The 17,906-nt window shown below is 39.1% G+C and overlaps 1 protein-coding gene across 2 annotated transcripts in view; it reads right to left on the bottom strand.

Moving 5' to 3' along the window:
- Positions 1 to 351: 351 nt before the first annotated feature.
- KCNG3 (potassium voltage-gated channel modifier subfamily G member 3) overlaps positions 352 to 17,906 on the bottom strand; it is a 40,666-nt gene continuing 23,111 nt past the window's right edge. For both annotated transcript variants that reach the window (XM_079109773.1, XM_079109774.1), the window contains exon 2: positions 352 to 3,141. In XM_079109773.1, coding sequence (XP_078965899.1) covers positions 2,496 to 3,141 — 646 coding nt within the window. In that variant the 3' untranslated portion in view covers positions 352 to 2,495. The remainder of the gene's footprint in view (positions 3,142 to 17,906) is intronic.

The following is a 17,906-nucleotide window of genomic DNA, read 5'->3' as shown; positions in this document are numbered from 1 at the left end:
CAAGAGAGAGGGTCTCAGTTCTCAAGAAAAGCTATAATTTACTTAGGGAGATAATGCATATTCACAAGAAGAGTTCCCAGTACCAGTAAATGGAAGATTATCGTATTTTTATTAGTAACATGAAGGTGCATTAAATAATCTGCACATTATTTGTTTGAATCACAAAGCCTTAGTTCAAACTGGTAAAAATAAATTTAAAAATCCATGCCACATGTTTCAGTTATGTTAAAATACAATGAATGTATAATAAATAACAGAATGTACTCAGTATGTAAAAAAAGCAGCATACAAATGAGGGGGGGAAGCATATAAGTGAGAAATAGAGGGAAAATGGAATGAGGTTTTTTCCCCCAGTACTGGGGATTGAACCCAGGTCTTTGCACAGGCTAGGCAAGCTCTCTCTATCGCTAAGCTACATCCCCAGCCCTGGAGTGAGGTGTTTTTTTGTTTGTTTATTTGTTTCTAGTTGTCAATGGATCTTCTATTTTATTTATTTATATGTGGTGCTGCGTATGGAACCCAGGGCCTTGCACATGCCAGGCAAGCGCTCTACCACTGTGCCACAACCCCAGCCCTGGAGTGAGATTTTTAATGGCTGAAATATCACCTAAATTCAGGAAAGAAAATTAGGGAAAATACAACAGCTTTTCTATCATTACATTAGTAATGACAATGACAAAGAAGTGTGTGGTTTCTCAAGGCTTTTGTCAGACCCAATGGGTGTCAAAACCCCAGCTAAGTGCAGTGGCGCATGCCTGAAATCCCAGCGACGGGAGGCTGAGGCAGGACTGCAAATTCTGGGTCAGACCCTGCAACTTATTAAGACACTGTCTCAAAATAAAAATCAACAAGGGCTGGGATGTAGCTCAGTGGTAGAAGGCTCCCGAGTTCAGTCTCCAGTACACAAAAATCATTACAAAAAAATAAACAAAACTGCAGGGCTAGGGTTGGGTTCTGGAGATCCAGGCTTTAGTTACAACTCCCTCACAATCGTGTCCTCTCTTGCCCTGAGTTTCTACCCATAATAGTCAAAAGTCTGAATGAGCTGATAGATCATTCCTTTAATGACCACTCCTGGTAATGCCCATTTCTTTTTTGATAATTACATCTAGGTTCTCTGTCCTATCGACCACCTCCCAACCTCTCTCTCCTCCACTCCCAATAGTTACAGTGTGCACAATAAATTATTCATAAATCTATGACTTTTAATTTTTTGTTTCTAAATGACTTCTTTTATTAACTGGATGAAAAGGCAAAATTCTAGTCCATATTGTTAAAATTTAGCACTAAATAATCATCTTGCACATTATCTAGTACTAATAATCTAGACAGATTAATATGGTACATTACTCAATTGTCTTACAAAAAAGAGTTTTACCATAACTGATTTATGATGGTGAAGATCAGGTCAAATAATTATGTATTCATTGCTTCTAGCTAGCTTGAAACTGACTTAGCTACTCAGCAACTAAGAGTACAATAATGTTCCTTTTTTAATGAAAATCTAGTGACAACACATAAGTATGACTTTGGTATCAAAAGGCCACATAAATATACTTTCATCTGGTAAGTCTCATTAAACTCATGATGTCTGGGGAGAAAACTAAGAACAGAAGATGACAAATACGGGTTGTAATACTGATAATATCAACTATTTCTATTATCATTTTTATGATGGAAATATTCTTGTTTGGACATCTGAATGTTAGAATGATTATCACCTAGTAACAGCAATGAATTCTAATATTATCCAACAAAAGGCTAAACAATACAAGCTCTCTTCATTCTTAAACACTTTCTTGAAGTCATTTCAGTAAAGAGATAAAGAAACCCAAAATAGAAAAGGGTAAACATACTCAAGCTTCCATGATAAGGTAAATAATAGGCAAAAAAATAAAGCAGAGGATAGATAAATATGGAAAAGTGTTTCAAATAATATTCACACTTGCATCTAGCTCCATTATACAGTTTAAATTTTGGCCAAAATTTTTTAAGTATTTGTTAAACAGTTCCTGCATGTGACATATGTTTCCAGGATACTTCTGACATTGATACAAGAAATTATAAAACATTTAGAAATGAAAATGTTAGTCTCAAAAAATAACACTACAAGTTCCAAGCTTCTTCAGAATTCGTTAGGATGGAAAAACATTTGAAAAATAGTACCTTTCTGTTTTAAAGTGTCCAAATAATGTACTTTAAAAAAAAAAAAAAAACAACTATGTGATTGTTCAAGGCAAGGAAGAGACAAATCTAAACAAAATAAAGTCCTAAAGTTTACTCTAGGAGTCATTGCTCTTCCTTCGCAGTCTCAATCCTATTTACTCTGTAGTAAGTAAACTGTTTTATCCCTTCAGCTGGGAAGGATAATTTTTATCCTACCAAGACGATGACAATGCCACTGCAGTGCTCACCCATCAAGAAACACATGAATATGAAGCAGCGTCAACCCTTTCTATCAAACCAAGTGTATGCAAGAATTGATTTGCAATGCATTAATTCAGGAACTCAGCAGAGAGGCTCCTACTATATCTAGCTGATCTAAACTTGAGCTCATGATAACACTGCACAAAGCTATGGTAGATGAAAGTGATAGGTAATGCCAACAGAACAATCCCACTGACAACACACACTCCTCCAAGAATTCTTCCAGGCACTGTGATAGGATACATATCTCCATAGCCAACTGTAGTCATAGAGATAATCACCCACCAGCAGGCAGCGGGGATGCTGGCAAAGTCCTTGTTGGATGTTTCCAGGTCCAACCCGTGTTCAAGAAGCTGAGAAAGTGCACTAAAGATTGCCATGGCAACACAAATGAAGACAAGTAACATAACCATCTCTCGGTAACATCGCTTGAGAGTCAAACCAAGTGTCTGAAGACCAATGAAGTGTCGGGCAAGCTTAATCACCCAAAAAATCCTCATCATTCTGAGCACCCTCAAGGTGACTCCAGCCCTCTGCAGTTGAGAGTTCTCCCCTGTAAATACTGTCATTAACACGGAGATGTAATATGGCGTGATTGCCAGTAAATCAATGATGTTCAGGGGTCTCTTGACAAACTCACACTTGTTTCTGGAGACGATGAACCTCACGATGCACTCTGCAGTGAACCACCCTATGCAGATAGCTTCAATTATCCTGTCGAGAGAACAAAGGAAGAATTGATCACTTTATTTTTAAGCATTTTAATAGCTCTTGAATTTCTTCAGATAGTACTACACTGACATATTAATTCAGTTACTTTTCCAGAAAACATGAAGAACAGACAGCATCACCAACATCATCAGACCCACCAGGACGCAACAGAAGGACAAACAGCACAGTTCTCATGAAAACTGAACTTCATAAAGTTCTTATACATATTATGTGATAAGTAATACAGCCTTTAAATGATTTTTTTTTTTTTTACTTATCATTAATACCTAAAAACTCTCTTGTTTGGTGACTTGAAATTAACTTAAATTGAGTTGGCCACCGTGTGAAATTTCAGTCTTTGGGGACAGAGGTTCTTAACTGTGGTAACCTTTATGAGGCAGGTCAGAATGGTGTTGTTCCTATCCACAGTGGACATGCCCACTGTCTTTTGATCATTTCTCTCTTGATAGATTAGAGTAAGTACAAAATCATTTCCTAAAACATCCCTCTTCCTCTCCTCCTGATGGTCCTGGGCAGGAGGTGCACCTCCCCACTGTCCTCATCCCAGTTCAGTGGGAAAAGGCCAAGGACTCCCACCTTGGAGCAAACCACCACCAGGATGCCCTGAAGACCACAACTACTTCATTATTTCCTAAATTATTTTTATGTAGCATATATATTTTAAAAATATACGTCCACATTTTGCCTACAGTCATATTTACCAACCTTTCCACATCACTGCACACATTGAAAATAATTAATATTTACACAACCTCCTAGAGCCAAAGGGTAGAATTCTTTTAAGCAGAAACCACCATCCTGAGGGCTCTGGCCACTCTGGCCCTGGCCCTGTATACTCTAAGCCTGAGGAAATCAAATCTCAGCATGCCAGTTAGGAAGCCCTGGCATGAAGACAGAGGTACTTCAGGAGAAATTGTAAATTAATTAAAAATTTTTAACTGGAAATTAAAATAGTATTAGCATACCATCATTCATTTTTTCCTAATTCTTTCTTACCTAGACTTAAACATCAGAAGTCCAGTAGAAGGAGGAAAAAAAAATCAGAGTAAGTAGGATGAGAGTAAGAATGGTAATATACTGAAAAGAATTACTCTAGAGCATTCTACAGAACCCAAGCTGCACAGGCTGCTACTCATGGAAACAAGTAAACACAACTAATCAGGTTTCCTTATCACAGGGCTTTGTGGTGCCATAAAACTTAACTTCATTTATTTCATTAACTTTTATTTATTTTTTGAACAGATATTCACATTCATATGTGGGGACACACATATCAGTTTCTTAAGAATTCTCCCAGGGCTTGGGGTTGTGGCTCAGTGGTACAGTGCTTGCCTAGCACATGTGAGACACTGGGTTTGATCCTCAGCACCACATAAACATAAATAAATAAATAAATAAATAAAGGTGCTGTGTCCATCTATAACTAAAAAAAAAAATTTAAAGAATTCTTTCAGCATTATAATAAAATTGTGTGTGGAGGGCATGTGGATCATTTCATATTAGTATTGAATAAAGACTTTCCTCATTTCTTAAATGTCGTGACAGTATTCTGTTGAATGTTTGTGTTGTGATTTATTTAACCAGCTCACTTGATGAACATTTAGGAAGTTTCTAATCTCTGGCTACCACAAACAATGGTACAATGAATATTCTTGTTTCTATATCAGTTCAAACATGTCCACATATAATAAGGATAAACTCCAAACTCTGAACAATATACTGGGTCAAAGGAGATAATGTTTTTAGATCTGGCCAAACTACCCCCACAGATGTTATATAAACTGCCCTCCTACCAGCAACACAGGTCAGTCTATTTCCCACAGCCTCACCAATGTAAAGTATTACTGAATTTGGTGATCTCTGCCACTTTTATAGATGAAAAATGCTATTTTATGCACCAAAGTATATTACAGTTCCCTGTCACTGCCATTAAAAAAAAAAAAAACAAAACAAAACACAAACTTAGTAGTTTGAAACAAAAGAAATTTACTTTCTTACAGAAGCCAGAGTCCAGAAATACAAAATCAGTATCGCTGGGTCAAAATCAAGATGGCAGCCAGGTCATATCCCTTTGGAAGTTCTGAGCATTCACTTCTTGCCTCTTCCAGCTTCTAGTGGCTGCAGGCATTCCTTGGCTCCAGGTCACTTCACGCCACTCTTTGTCCCCATGACCCACTGCCCCCTCCTCTTCTCTATGACATCTCCCCCAACCTCCTCCTTTTAACAATACAAGCTACAATGGCACTACTACCTACCAGGATAATCCAGAATAACCCCACCATCTGAAGGTTAATCACATCTCTATAAAATTCCTTTTGCCATATAAAGTATCACTCACCAGTTCCAGGGAATTAGATCCTTCTTATCTTTTTTTTTGGTGAGGGGCAGCTTACCACACAAAGTAACCAGGAGGATGCATGCCACAATCCAAACAATCTAGTTACAGCCGACCCCACAATTCCTATGTGGTCTATTGTGTGCTGCTCTGCTCATGGACCCTGTGGTTGGCAGCATTTCCCTGTCCTCACCAGGATAACAAAAAAAGCTGCTGCCACAATGGCCTTCGTGAATTTGGAGCCTCAGAAAACTGGTAGAGTCATAAAACTCTTGGTAGACCTAGAAAACAGGAAACTACAATTTTCCAAACTACTGTTTTAACAAGCATTAATATCTTGCCTCATTTCTCCCTAGTAAAGCTTGAATATTCCATGTATTAGCCATATTTCCATATCCCTTGCAATCCAGCAGGGTCATGTGATCAGTTCTGACCAATGCGCCATGAGCAAAATGACTTAACGTTTCTGGGCAGATGCATAGTAGAGTGGGTGTGAGTTCTTTGTCTTGCCATGGCAACCTGGAAGGCATGTATGCTAAATGGCTTGCTGTTAAGATGATGAGGCCCCTATTAGCCGAAGTCCATGAGTAACTGAGCAGAGCAAAGACATTTTACACCCAACCCAGATTGGATACAAAATGTGAGCAAAAAGTAAATCTTTGTTGTGTTAAGCCACTGAGACTTCCAAGTTGCTTGCTACCCTAGGTGATAAACTGGTAAATATAGGGAGTAGTAAATTGTGCACTCAGAAAGGACTGCAGAAGCGCACTGTAGTGCAAGGAGATCATTCCCAATCTGCAAATCCAGAATTTAAAATGTTTCAATATCCAAAACTTTTTGAGAATTGACATGACACATAAGTGGAAAATTCCAGACCTGACATCATGCAACAGTCAAAAACAGGTACATTACAAATACTGCATAAAATAACCTTCAAGGTCATGTGTATATGAAACATAAATGAATTGTGTTTTTCAGACCATCGATTCCATTCCCAAGAGATTTTATTATATGTATGAAAATATTCCAAAAACTAAAACCTGAAACACTTCTGGTCCAAAGCATTTCAGATAAAGAATAGTCAACCTGTAATAAACGTACCAGCTCTCTGGCTAACGTACTCTTCTCTAGCTGACATGAGCAAGGAAGGGCACTGCCCTCATGATATATGAGATCCCATGCTGTGTCCCCTCTAATGGATGAGCTTTTACCCATCAAGTGGCAGGGTTGTGTGGATCTTCCAAGGGTTCTACCAGCTCTAAAATCCTAAGATTCTATTAATTACACAAGAATAAAATTTTTAATTGTGCCAAAAATACCAGCACAGTTTCTAATTATTTCCACCAGCAGCCCAAGTTGTTCAGATTAAAAAGGAGAAAATTCAAATGATGTGGAATAATCCCTCAGTAAGGAAATTTCAAAGAAGCACATCTGCAGTGAGGTCCTGGGGGCTCCTCCTGCCCATTCCTCAAGTCAGATGCGGTTTCTCCAGAATTCACACCAAAGGGATGAATCAGTGAGAAACCCCAGGCATCGCTTCCACCTAGGATTATGCCAAGGCAGTCTCCAAAAACAAACACCACTCAGCCTGCCAAACTCCCCATGTTTCCAAATGGCTCTCTTGCCAGTGCCACCAACAACGGCTGAAAGCGAGTACTGTTTACTGAGCACTGCAAAAACAACGGGGCACTCCTGAAGGTTACTTCTATAGAAAACCAACAGGAAAAAGGAACTGAAGAAGGTAATGAGGAACACCATATTCCTTAGAAGCCATTCCGTTGCTTTTGCGGTCCAAACATACAGAAGTTCCTGAATGCACGACTAATAAAAATGTTGACAACTTACTGCAACCTTTCAGTTGGGCACTAGGCTGAGCACTGTACAGAGATCATCATATTTAATCCTTTTGAGGAATTCTGAGCCAAGTGCAGTGGCACACACCTGTAATCCCAGCAATTTGGGAGGCACAGGCAGGAGGATCTTCTATGAAGCATGTATTCCCCTCATATCTCCATAATACAGATGACAAAACTAAGACTGACAGGTTAAGCATCTTTTTCAGGATCATACAACTAAGGAACTGCAATGACACAGATAATGAAACTCAGATCTACAGGTCTTGAGAGTTATCAGAAACATCCAAAAGCACGGATAGTTTTCGTGGTGGTGTCCATTTATCTCACTTATAATGGTAAATGGTATGTGTTAATCTCTTGGTCTCTGTGGTTTATGTTAGAACAGCATTTTTGAGAATATAGATTCTTATCCATCAGTGAATCAAAACTTCTTTTTCAAAAATAGAACAGAAAATATTAGAAAAACTGAGAGAGAGAGCACTCGCCTAGCATGTATGAGGGCCCTGGATTTGATCCCCAATATTGAAAAAAAAAAAAAAAAAAAAAGAATGTCAGGGCACATGAAAGTACAGTTTTATGAAAGCTTCACTTCAATTATGTGTAATTGTGTTCTAGTTTATTACTATGGTTTGAGTGTCCCCTCCACAAGTATTCATGTTGAAATTTAATTGCCTTTCTAACAGAACTCAGAAATAAGAGCTTTAAAAAGTGATTAGGAGATGAGGGTCTGTCCTCACCAATGAATCAATGCTGCTCAATCCTCAAAGAAAGTGGATCATCTTGGAAGTGAGCTCCTTGAAATAGGGATAAATTCGCTGGGCATGGTGGTGCATACCTGCAACCCTAGTGATTTGAGGGGCTGAGGCGGGAGGATTGCAAGTTTAAAGCTAACCTCAGGACTTTAGTGAGGCCCTGAGCACCTTAGTGAGACTCAAAATAAAAAATAAAAAGGAATGGGAATGTGGCTCAGTCATTAAACGCCCCTAGGTTCAATCTCTGGTAGCCAGAAAAAAAAAAAAAAAAAAGGATAAATTCAACTTAATTTGGGTTGAGGTTGTAGCTCAGTAGCAGAGCACTTGCCTAGCATATGCAAGGCCCTAGTTTCAATTCCCAGTACTGGGAGGAAAAAAATCATCTCTCACGTGTTCACTGGCTCTTTTGCCATGACACAGCACTAAGGTTGTGCCAGCTGCTGGGCTATGCCCTTGGACTTCCCACACTCAGAAACCATGAGCCAAGTAAATTGTTTATAAATTACCCATCTGGTATTCTGGTATTGTAGCAGAAAATGGACCAAGACAGTTATGATGCAAAAAGTGTCCCTTTCTTCAGGTCCTGGAGGACTTTGACATTGCTTGCAACCATTGGCCATTACTAATTGCTGGCAGATCCCTCAAGATAGAAGGCATTTCTGGGAATGACTCAGGTTTATAAACAGGCTACAGTCGGGATCAAATGTTTTCAGATTAACCGGTATCAGACTCCATTTTCTCCTGCTACCTCAAAAAAAGACTAGACTGGGACACAAAAGGCCATTAATTATGCTGCGTAAGGTAAAGATCAGGGACTTCTGGGTGCTGTTTTCATCTTCTACCCCCAACATTTTATTATGAAAACTTTCAAAGAGAACAGATTCATTAATATTTTAAATATATTGTACTTGCTTATCACCAATTGTTCTCTTTATCTGTCCATTAATCTCTTTTTTTATGCAGTTCAAAATAAATTGCAGACATCAGTGCTCTTTCCTCTAAAACTTCAGAGTGCATATCATTAACAGGAGTTCAATATTTTAGGTTTTTTTTTCTCTTGATGTAAATTTTATATACAATGAAATGTGCAAACCTTAAATGTACATTCGCAGTTTTAATGATACATAACCCGTAACCCAAACATCTATCAAAATATAGAATATTCACACCACCCAGAAAGTTCTTTGCCTGATTCAGCTTTATATGCCCTGCCCTCGCTTTCCAAATCCATCAAACACTTAACTTAGCAAGTACACAGCAGATGTGAACCCAGTACCTCATAAATGACTTCAACAGAATGCAAAGGCCTCAGATGTGGACCACTCCATAGCCATGATGGGACTATAAAATGGTGCATCCATTATGCAGAACAGTACAGAAGCTTCTCAAAAAATTAAAAATAGACATATCATATGATCCAGCGATCTCGCTTCTAAGTATATAAACAATTGAGAAGCAGGATCTTGAAGGAATATCTGTACACCCATATACGTAACAGAATATTTAAAATAGACCATATGCAGAAGCAACCCAAATGTCTATTGATGAATGAATGAAGAAAGAAAATATGGTATAAACATAGGATGAAATATTATTTGACCTTTCAAAGTTAGGAAATCCACCATCCCTGATGGTGCACACCTACAATTCCAAAAGCTCAAGAAGCCGAGGAAGAAGGATTACAATTCCAAGGCCAGCCTCAGAAACTCAGCAAGGCAACTTAGTGAGACCCTGTCTCAAAATCAAAAAATAAAAAGGGCTGGGTATGTGGCTCAGTAGCAGAGCATCCCTGGGTTCAATTCCTAGTACCACCAAGTGTCAAGGAAAGGGCAGTGATGGGATTCAATCCACATTTTCAAGGAGGCTGGAGCCTCAATCTGCCTTCCTTTTTTTTTTCTTTTTACCTTGGGGGGGGGAGCGGACTGTGGATTGAACCCAGGGGCACTTAACCACTGAGCTTTATCCCAAGTCCTTTCCTCTTTTTTTGAGATAGAATTTCACTAAATTGCAGAAGCTGGTCTTGAACTTGAGAGCCTCCTGTGTCAGCCTCCTGTGTCACTGTTAGGAGCATGTGCCACCACACCTGGCTTCTAAATAAAACTTTTAAAGGTCTGGGGCTGTAGCTCAGTGATAGAGATGAGTCTAGTGGGCACGAGGTCCTGGGTTCAATCACCAATCACTGCCAAAAAAAGACACAAACTTTAAATTACTATAGGATTCAACTTAATCACAATCACACTGTAAAAAGGGGGGGGGGTTATAACATTGCCTAACATACAATAAATGCTCATTAAATTGTTGCTGTCATTATCATTACTACAATTATTATCACTACCCCTGAGCTCATAGTTATTTTTACACAAAGAAGATTAATTTCACTGCCTTCCTGAGTACAAACTGAAGGTGCCATGGTTAAATGTTCGTCCCCTTCAAACCTCGTGTTGAAATTTTATTGCCATTATGATGGTATTGGGAGGTGAGAGCTCTAAGAGGTGTTTAGATCAGGAGGGCTCCATCCTCACAATGGGCTAATGCCAAGTTGCAGGCCTGGGTTTGTTATTAGAGGAGTGGGTTCGCCCCCTCTTGAGCATCTCTCCCCCTCTTTCTCCTTTTCCATGTGATGCTTCCACTATGGGATATGGCAGCAAAATAGTGCCTACCAAATACTGGTCCCTCAATCTCAGACTTCCCAGCCTCCAGAACTGTGAGCCAAGAGATTTCTGTTCATTACAAATTACCTAATCTATGGTATTCAATTACAGCCACAGGAAATGGACTAAGACAGAAAGCAAGAATGAATATTCTACCTTTTCATTCTTTTCTTCTTTCAAGAATTCTGCATATATTCTTACACATTGCTGGCAGCAGCACAAATTGTTAAAATCACTTACAAGAGCAACTGGCAGAATCCATCAAGCTTAATACTACACAGGAGCCCCAACCATACACTCTAAAAATTTATCCTACATACGCACCAGTGTATTAACACAAACATGTATGACAAGATCCATTATTTATAATACCCAATGATTAAAAAAAATACAAATGTCTGTCTATAGGAAATTGATTATATAAATATATTTCTCAAAGTTATTTTGGGTTGAATCATGCAAAATTGTCAGTTATATATCAGCATTTTGGAGGGTGGTGTCCCAGTCTCTGGACGCCACCCCAGTAGTGAGAGTCATCATAATCTCTCTCCTATTTATTGTTGCAACCAATAAAGACAGCTCTTAAGATTTAAAAAAAAAAAATCAACTATTTTATATGATTCAATTTTATACTATGAAAAGGAATGCAGTATATCACTGTGTTTTGGTGTGGAACATTCTCCAAGAAGCATGGTTAAGCAAGGTGCAAAACAGTACATATAGTATGTAGAATTGTGTGCACACAGTGTGCTAGAATTGTGTGCAGATAGTGTGCTAAAATTCTGTGTGTACACACGAGAGAAACGCAAGAAACTGTTAACACCAGCTGCCTCCAGGGAGGGAACCTCAACCCTGATGCTAGATGGAAACTCACTTTTTTTACTTTATTCCCTTTTGTGCTGTTAAATGCTTTACCATGCACACATATTACTGTTCCAATTTAAAAACAGTTTTAAAGAAAGAGTAAAAACCCTGCCAAACCAGAAGAGCAATCATCATGATCGAGTTATCAGCAGCTTGAATCAACCTGCACAACCCCAGGAGAACCACAAAAGGAAAAGTCATCCACACCCATACCCACAGCTTTCAGACTTAAATGTGCAAGGTATTTCCAATCACATTTCTAACAGACAAGTACAGTTTAATAATAGGTAGTGTAATAAAAATTTTCAACAAACTGCACATCAACATCCACCATATTTCCTGAAGTCTCTCTGATGTCCCTTATAAGAGTTTTCTCCATGACAAAGTTACATGGGGGGAAAGTAGGATTTTTTTTTAAAACATGATTTTTTTCATAAGTACCTTAAAGAAAAAAAATAAAGAACTTTATCATTCATCTACTTATCTTCCAATCTCTACCGATGAGAATAAAGAAAAACACATATTGAGCACTTAGTCAAATGCCAACTTAGACGTATTAATTCATTTCATCTGAACTTGGATATATTAATTCATTTCACTCTCACAACACCGAATGTGACAGGTTTTATTATCAGTCCCTCCTATAAATGAGGCAAAGAGAGTAATGTGCTCATGCACCACAGCTAATGAAGGGCAGAGTAATATCACTCACTGACTATGTCATACATCAAATCCTATCGGGATATAGGTCTTTTCTTGTAGCCACAGTCAATGCACACTTACTCTTTTCTGTTCCTTGATTTACATTATTTTGTTTACTCATGCCTGCTGTGTTAGTCGACTTTTGGTCACTGTAACAAATACCTAATAATCAACTTATGGAGAAAAGATTTCTTTTGTCTCAAAGTTTGGAGATTTCCACCCTCTAATGGGACTGCTTAGCCCCGTTGCTTTTGGGCCTGCAGCAAGGCAGCACATCATGGTAGGGAGCTCATGGTAGAGCAAAGCTACCCACCTCATGGCCAGGAATTGAAAAAAACAAAAATGAGGAAGGGCTATAGTCTCATTATCCCAGGGCCCAGCCACAGTGACCTAAAGATGCCACACTGGGCCACACCTCTTAAGGGTCCAAGACCCATGGGCCTATGGGGGACTTTTCAGATCCAAACCACACACCTGTATTTGGGTGGCAATTTCTTTAGGGTGATATGTCAGGGTAACAATAATGGTGAGCAGAAAGGCATCGGGGCTGGTTAAGGAGAACTGGGATCTTCTCCCAAAGTTTTTAAGGGGCAGGGGCTGCTACAACTGCTGGATCTCTTCTCTCATTAACCATCTCCAATGGAGCTTCCCTTATTTTTTGCACTCTCCTTTTAGACAACAGAACATGCTGCTCTCTCCCTCATTCAAGGAAGCTGCCCCATTTCTCCCATTGTCCTTCTGTCCTCCTGTCCTCTAGTTTTGGCAACACAGGCTCCAGATCCCCATTCCTTATTGGTAAAGAGGGACCAGTGACCCTCTTTAAAGAACAAGCAAGTTCTTGATTGCACAGATATCTAAAGACCACAACACCTGTCTGAGTTACCCAAGGTCTGCTAAGACCAGGCCTACCTATCATATATAGATCTCCACCAAGACCAGAATGTTTCTGTGAAAAATTACAGGCAGTTAATAAAAATAACCCTTATCTTCCCTGACTCCTTTTAGCATAATCAATTTCATTTTCAACCCAAATACATGGCAAGTACACTGTGATTCAGCCTAAGGTAGTATCTTGCTTGGAATTCTGTGCTGCTAGTGTGTCTCAGCAGAGACTCTAAAACCTCAGAAAGAGGTGTTTTTGTTTGTTTGTTACTCCCCAGCCCTTTTATTTATTTATTTATTTTTAATTTTGAACCAAGGTCTTGCTAAGTTACAAAGGCCGATCTTGAACTTATGATCCTCCTGCTTCAACCTCTCAAGTTGCTGAGATTCCAGGCATGAGCCACCATGCTTGGCAAGAAATGGTTTTGATACGGTCAATGTGATAGGCTTTTTATTTTTTTTTAAATAAACTTTTGAGGTGGAGAATAAAGACTATTCAACATACAAAAGAAGACCAGCAAGCACATTGGCACATATGTAACCCCAGCTATTCAGGAGGCTGAAGCAGAAAGGTTGCAATTTTGAGTGCAGCCTGGTAAATTTAGTGAGACCCTCTCTCAAACTAAAAAGGGTTGGGAATATAGCTCAGAGGTAGGCACCCCTGGGTTCAATCCCCAGTACCCAGGAAGAAAAAAAACTTTTAGGTGTATATTATTATTATCCTTCAGGGCCTACAAGTTTGTCATCACCATTGTATTATCTCTACTATTCAGATGAAGAAATAGGCTCGTGGCTCATCAGTGACACAGTTGGGGTGCTTGGTCTACAGCACGGACATTTCTGCTGGGGGAAAAGGGAGGATAGGGTCTACTCAGGGAATTTCAAAATATTCAAACACCAAAATAAAAGCCAAAAACCAAGCAATGCTAGTGGAAAACTAGAGGAGGGGCTAACATCAAGAAAAGCAGGGAGGATTGTGTCTCAAGCGGCTCAGGCAACAGCCCCACTCAGATGCACAATGAGATGTGCAGTGGGGAGAGAGGGAGACTGGGAAAGGCAGCTGGGTGCAGACCTGGCAGCTTGACAGCAAAAGGTTTTGAAGATCCAGTTGCTGCTCTAAAAGCAAAGGGACCCCATGGATGACTAGGAAACAGGTGGGTTCATTCACTCAATATGCATTTCCACACGTGGTTATACTTACCAGACCTGCATGTGGGAAGAGGCCACATACCACATGCTGTGGGAATACACACGAGGCAGTAGTTTATGGGATGGCTGGAGGGCACAGTGAGTCAGAAGGCTATGACACATGTCAGAGAAACAGAACTCAAACTGGAAGGAGATAATGGTAATTGAATGAAATGAAATAAAGTGATAGGGAAATCCAAGATGGCGGAATAGAGGAGGTCACATTCCTGGCTGCTCCGTGGTGTGAAACCAAGAAAGCACACAGGTAGCTTCTCCACAAGGAGGGTGAACAAAAAAAATGGGAGGGGGGACTTTACTGGAACCTAAAACTGGACATTCAAAGCAAATCAAGCACAGGAGGTTGGATATAATAAAATAAAGAAGTCCCCAGCAGCACAGTCACTCACAGCCGGACCAGAAGCTCCAGCCAGAGAGGTCCCTCCATGAGCATAATAGGAATAAGGGAATTAAAGGAACATTTTTGGAAGGCTCGAGGTGTGTCTGGGTAAAGAGCACTTAGAGATCAAGGACACTGCCCTGCGAACCTGAAAGATGCGCTGCACAATGTTCAAGTGTGGGGAAAGAAGCCGGCATCTCCAGTCAGTGTGCAGAGGACAAAGGAAGGAACCATTTTGCAGCTCTGATTTGGGGGCCAGAAAGTGAGGAAGCCGATTCCTGGCATACCCAAGTTTGGCCTCAAACACAGGCCCTGTAAACACATACTGCACTACAGAGTGTGCTTAAGTGACCAAAGAAATTCAAACGTGGAGAGAGTTTTACACAAGGGAAAACTGGTTGTGAAACCCACCAGGCTCTACTCCTCCCCCTCCAATCTGACTACTTGCAGGACCTGCTGGGAGAGGCACATCTGGCCAGGAACTCAGAAGGGCCAGGGTGGGAGAAATTGTTTGGAGACTGAACCCAAGACCAGGAAATGTGGAGTCTGCAGGTAACGTAGGGGACTAAGAATTGGCACCCCACCATGTGAGTGGAACCCTGGGAAGCCCTGGGATAAAGCCTTCCAGCACAGACCAGCAAGTACTGGCACTGGAGGTGAGCTGATATAAAATCTGGGGATGCCAGCCCAACTGGCATTCAGTGAAGAGCCTGGAGCCCGCCTAAGCCTAAAGCCTGCCTCCAGGAACTCCACCTACGGTTTACCTCCCTCATGCAGCAATATGGACAGTGGAGCATCACACTCCAGAAGACCCCACCTAGAAGTGCCAAGAAGAGAAGCTGAGAATCTTGAACTCAACAGAAAAAATTCTTTAACTTTTCATCAAGATTTTTTAAAATTCTTTTTCACTGTTTAATTGTGAACTTAATGGTACATGGTCATTTATATAGTTTTCCATTTTTTTCTTCTCATCTCTAGTATTTTTGAAGCCAGTTATTTCACATGAATTAGTTTTTTTGTGAACTAGGATATTTGATTAGTATATTTTAGTTTTGTTTTGTATTCTTTTATTTTTTATTTTTAATTGTTTTTATTTAAATTTTTGTTTTATGTACATTTTTTCTTCTACCTTTTTCTCTGGATTCTCTCTTTTCTTCTGCAAGTCAATCTCTATTGTTCTCTCTTTCACTCTTCTTTTAATCTCTTCTGTTGTCTCTTCTCCTCCCTCATAATCATCACATACTATATCACTTCTGTCCTCTTTTTGTCCACCATTTGAAAATGTAAACCCTTTTGCAAACTTGTTTTTATTATAGGCATAACTGATCATATCATTTGTTTATTGTGATAATTAACACTGTAGACGCCATAGTAGGAACTATGGTTTAATACTGTAAATTGTTTGTTATTGTTATTATTTGTCTCCCCCTGAAGAGTAAGGTATTGGAAACCTTCAGGGACACTATAAGCCCACAGGGTAGAAACTACTGCCTCAGATCCATAACTGTTAGATGGACAGACACACAAACAACATGAAAAAGCAAGGAAACAAATTGCCTCAAGCAAAGCAATGCTCCAACTACAGAATCCATTGATACCACAATGGAAGAAACATCAGAGTTTAGAATGTGCATAGTTAAACTAGTCTGCAAGGTAAAAGATGACGTAAGAGAGGAAATACAGGTAGCAAAAGATCACTTCAATAAAGAGATAGAGATTCTGGGGGGGGAAAAAAAACCAGAAGTTCTTGAAATGAAAGAAACAATAACCAAATTAAAAAGTCAATAAAAAGCATCACCAACAGATTAGACCACTTGGAAGACACCTCAGGCAATGAAGACAAAATATATAACCTTTAAAACTGAGTTGACCATAAAAAGATGATGTTAGGAAACCATGAACAGAACTTCCAAGAACTATGGGATAATATGAAAAGACCAAATTAAGAATTATCAGGATAGGGGCTGGGGATATAGCTCGGTTGATAGAGTGCTTGCCTCTCAAGTACAAGGCCCTGGGTTCAATCCTCAGCACCACCAAAAAAAAACAAAAAAATTTATCAGGGTAGATGAAGGCATGGAGACACAAACCAAAGGAATGCACAATCTTTTCAATGAAATATCAGAAAACTTCCCAAACCTAAAGAACGAAATGGAAAATCAAATACAAGAGGTTTACAGGACCCCAAATGTGCAAAATTGCAACAGACCCACATCAAGGCACATTATAACGAAAATGCCTAGTATACAGAATAAGGATAAAATTTTAAATGCTGCTAGAGAAAAATATCAGATTACATATAGGAGGAAACAATTTCAGATCTCAGCTGATTTCTCAAACCAGACCCTCAAAGTGAGGAGGTCATAGAATAACATATACTAGGCTCTGAAAGAAAATGGATGCCAATCAAGAATCCTATATCCAGCAAAATTAAGCTTCAGATTTGAAGATGAAATAAAAATCTTTCATGATAAACAAAAATTAAAAGAATTCACAGCCAGAAAGCCTGCACTTCAGATTAGTCTCAACAAAATATTCCATGAAGATGAAATTTTAAAAAAAGTGAACCAGCAAAAGAAAAAACTACACTAAAGGAATAGTCAATCAAACAAGAAACTAATTCAAATTAAAAACTAGAAATAAGTCAAAATAACCAAGAACACAATCCTATCTCAATAATAACCTTGAACATTAATGGCCTGAACTCATCAATCATAGACCTAGACTGGCAGATTGGAATAAAAAACAAGACCCAACAATATGCAGCCTCCTAGAGACTCATCTCATAGGTAACGACATCTACAAACTGAAGGTGAAAGGATGGGAAAAAACATATCACTCATATGGATTGCGTAAACAAGCAGGGGTTTCTACCCTCTAAAACAGACCAAGTTATGTAAGCTATATAATTGTAATTATATAATTGTAATATTACCTTAATACATTTTTAGCATCAGTAGGGTTGTTTTGATGGCTCCCTTTCCATTGATGTTTTTTCTTCTTCTTTTCTTGATTAGACTTGTTAGATTTTTATCAACTTTTAGCTGTATTATTTCTTTTTGATTTCATGTTTCTGCTTCTACTCTTATTTTTTCCTTCCTACTACTTAATTTGAAAATA

This window comes from Sciurus vulgaris (genome assembly GCF_902686455.1).
Source record: "Sciurus vulgaris genome assembly, chromosome: 14".
Taxonomy (NCBI): Eukaryota; Metazoa; Chordata; class Mammalia; order Rodentia; family Sciuridae; genus Sciurus; species Sciurus vulgaris.
The sequence above is the reverse complement of the archived record's forward strand: the minus strand, read 5'-3'. Positions and strand labels throughout refer to the sequence as shown.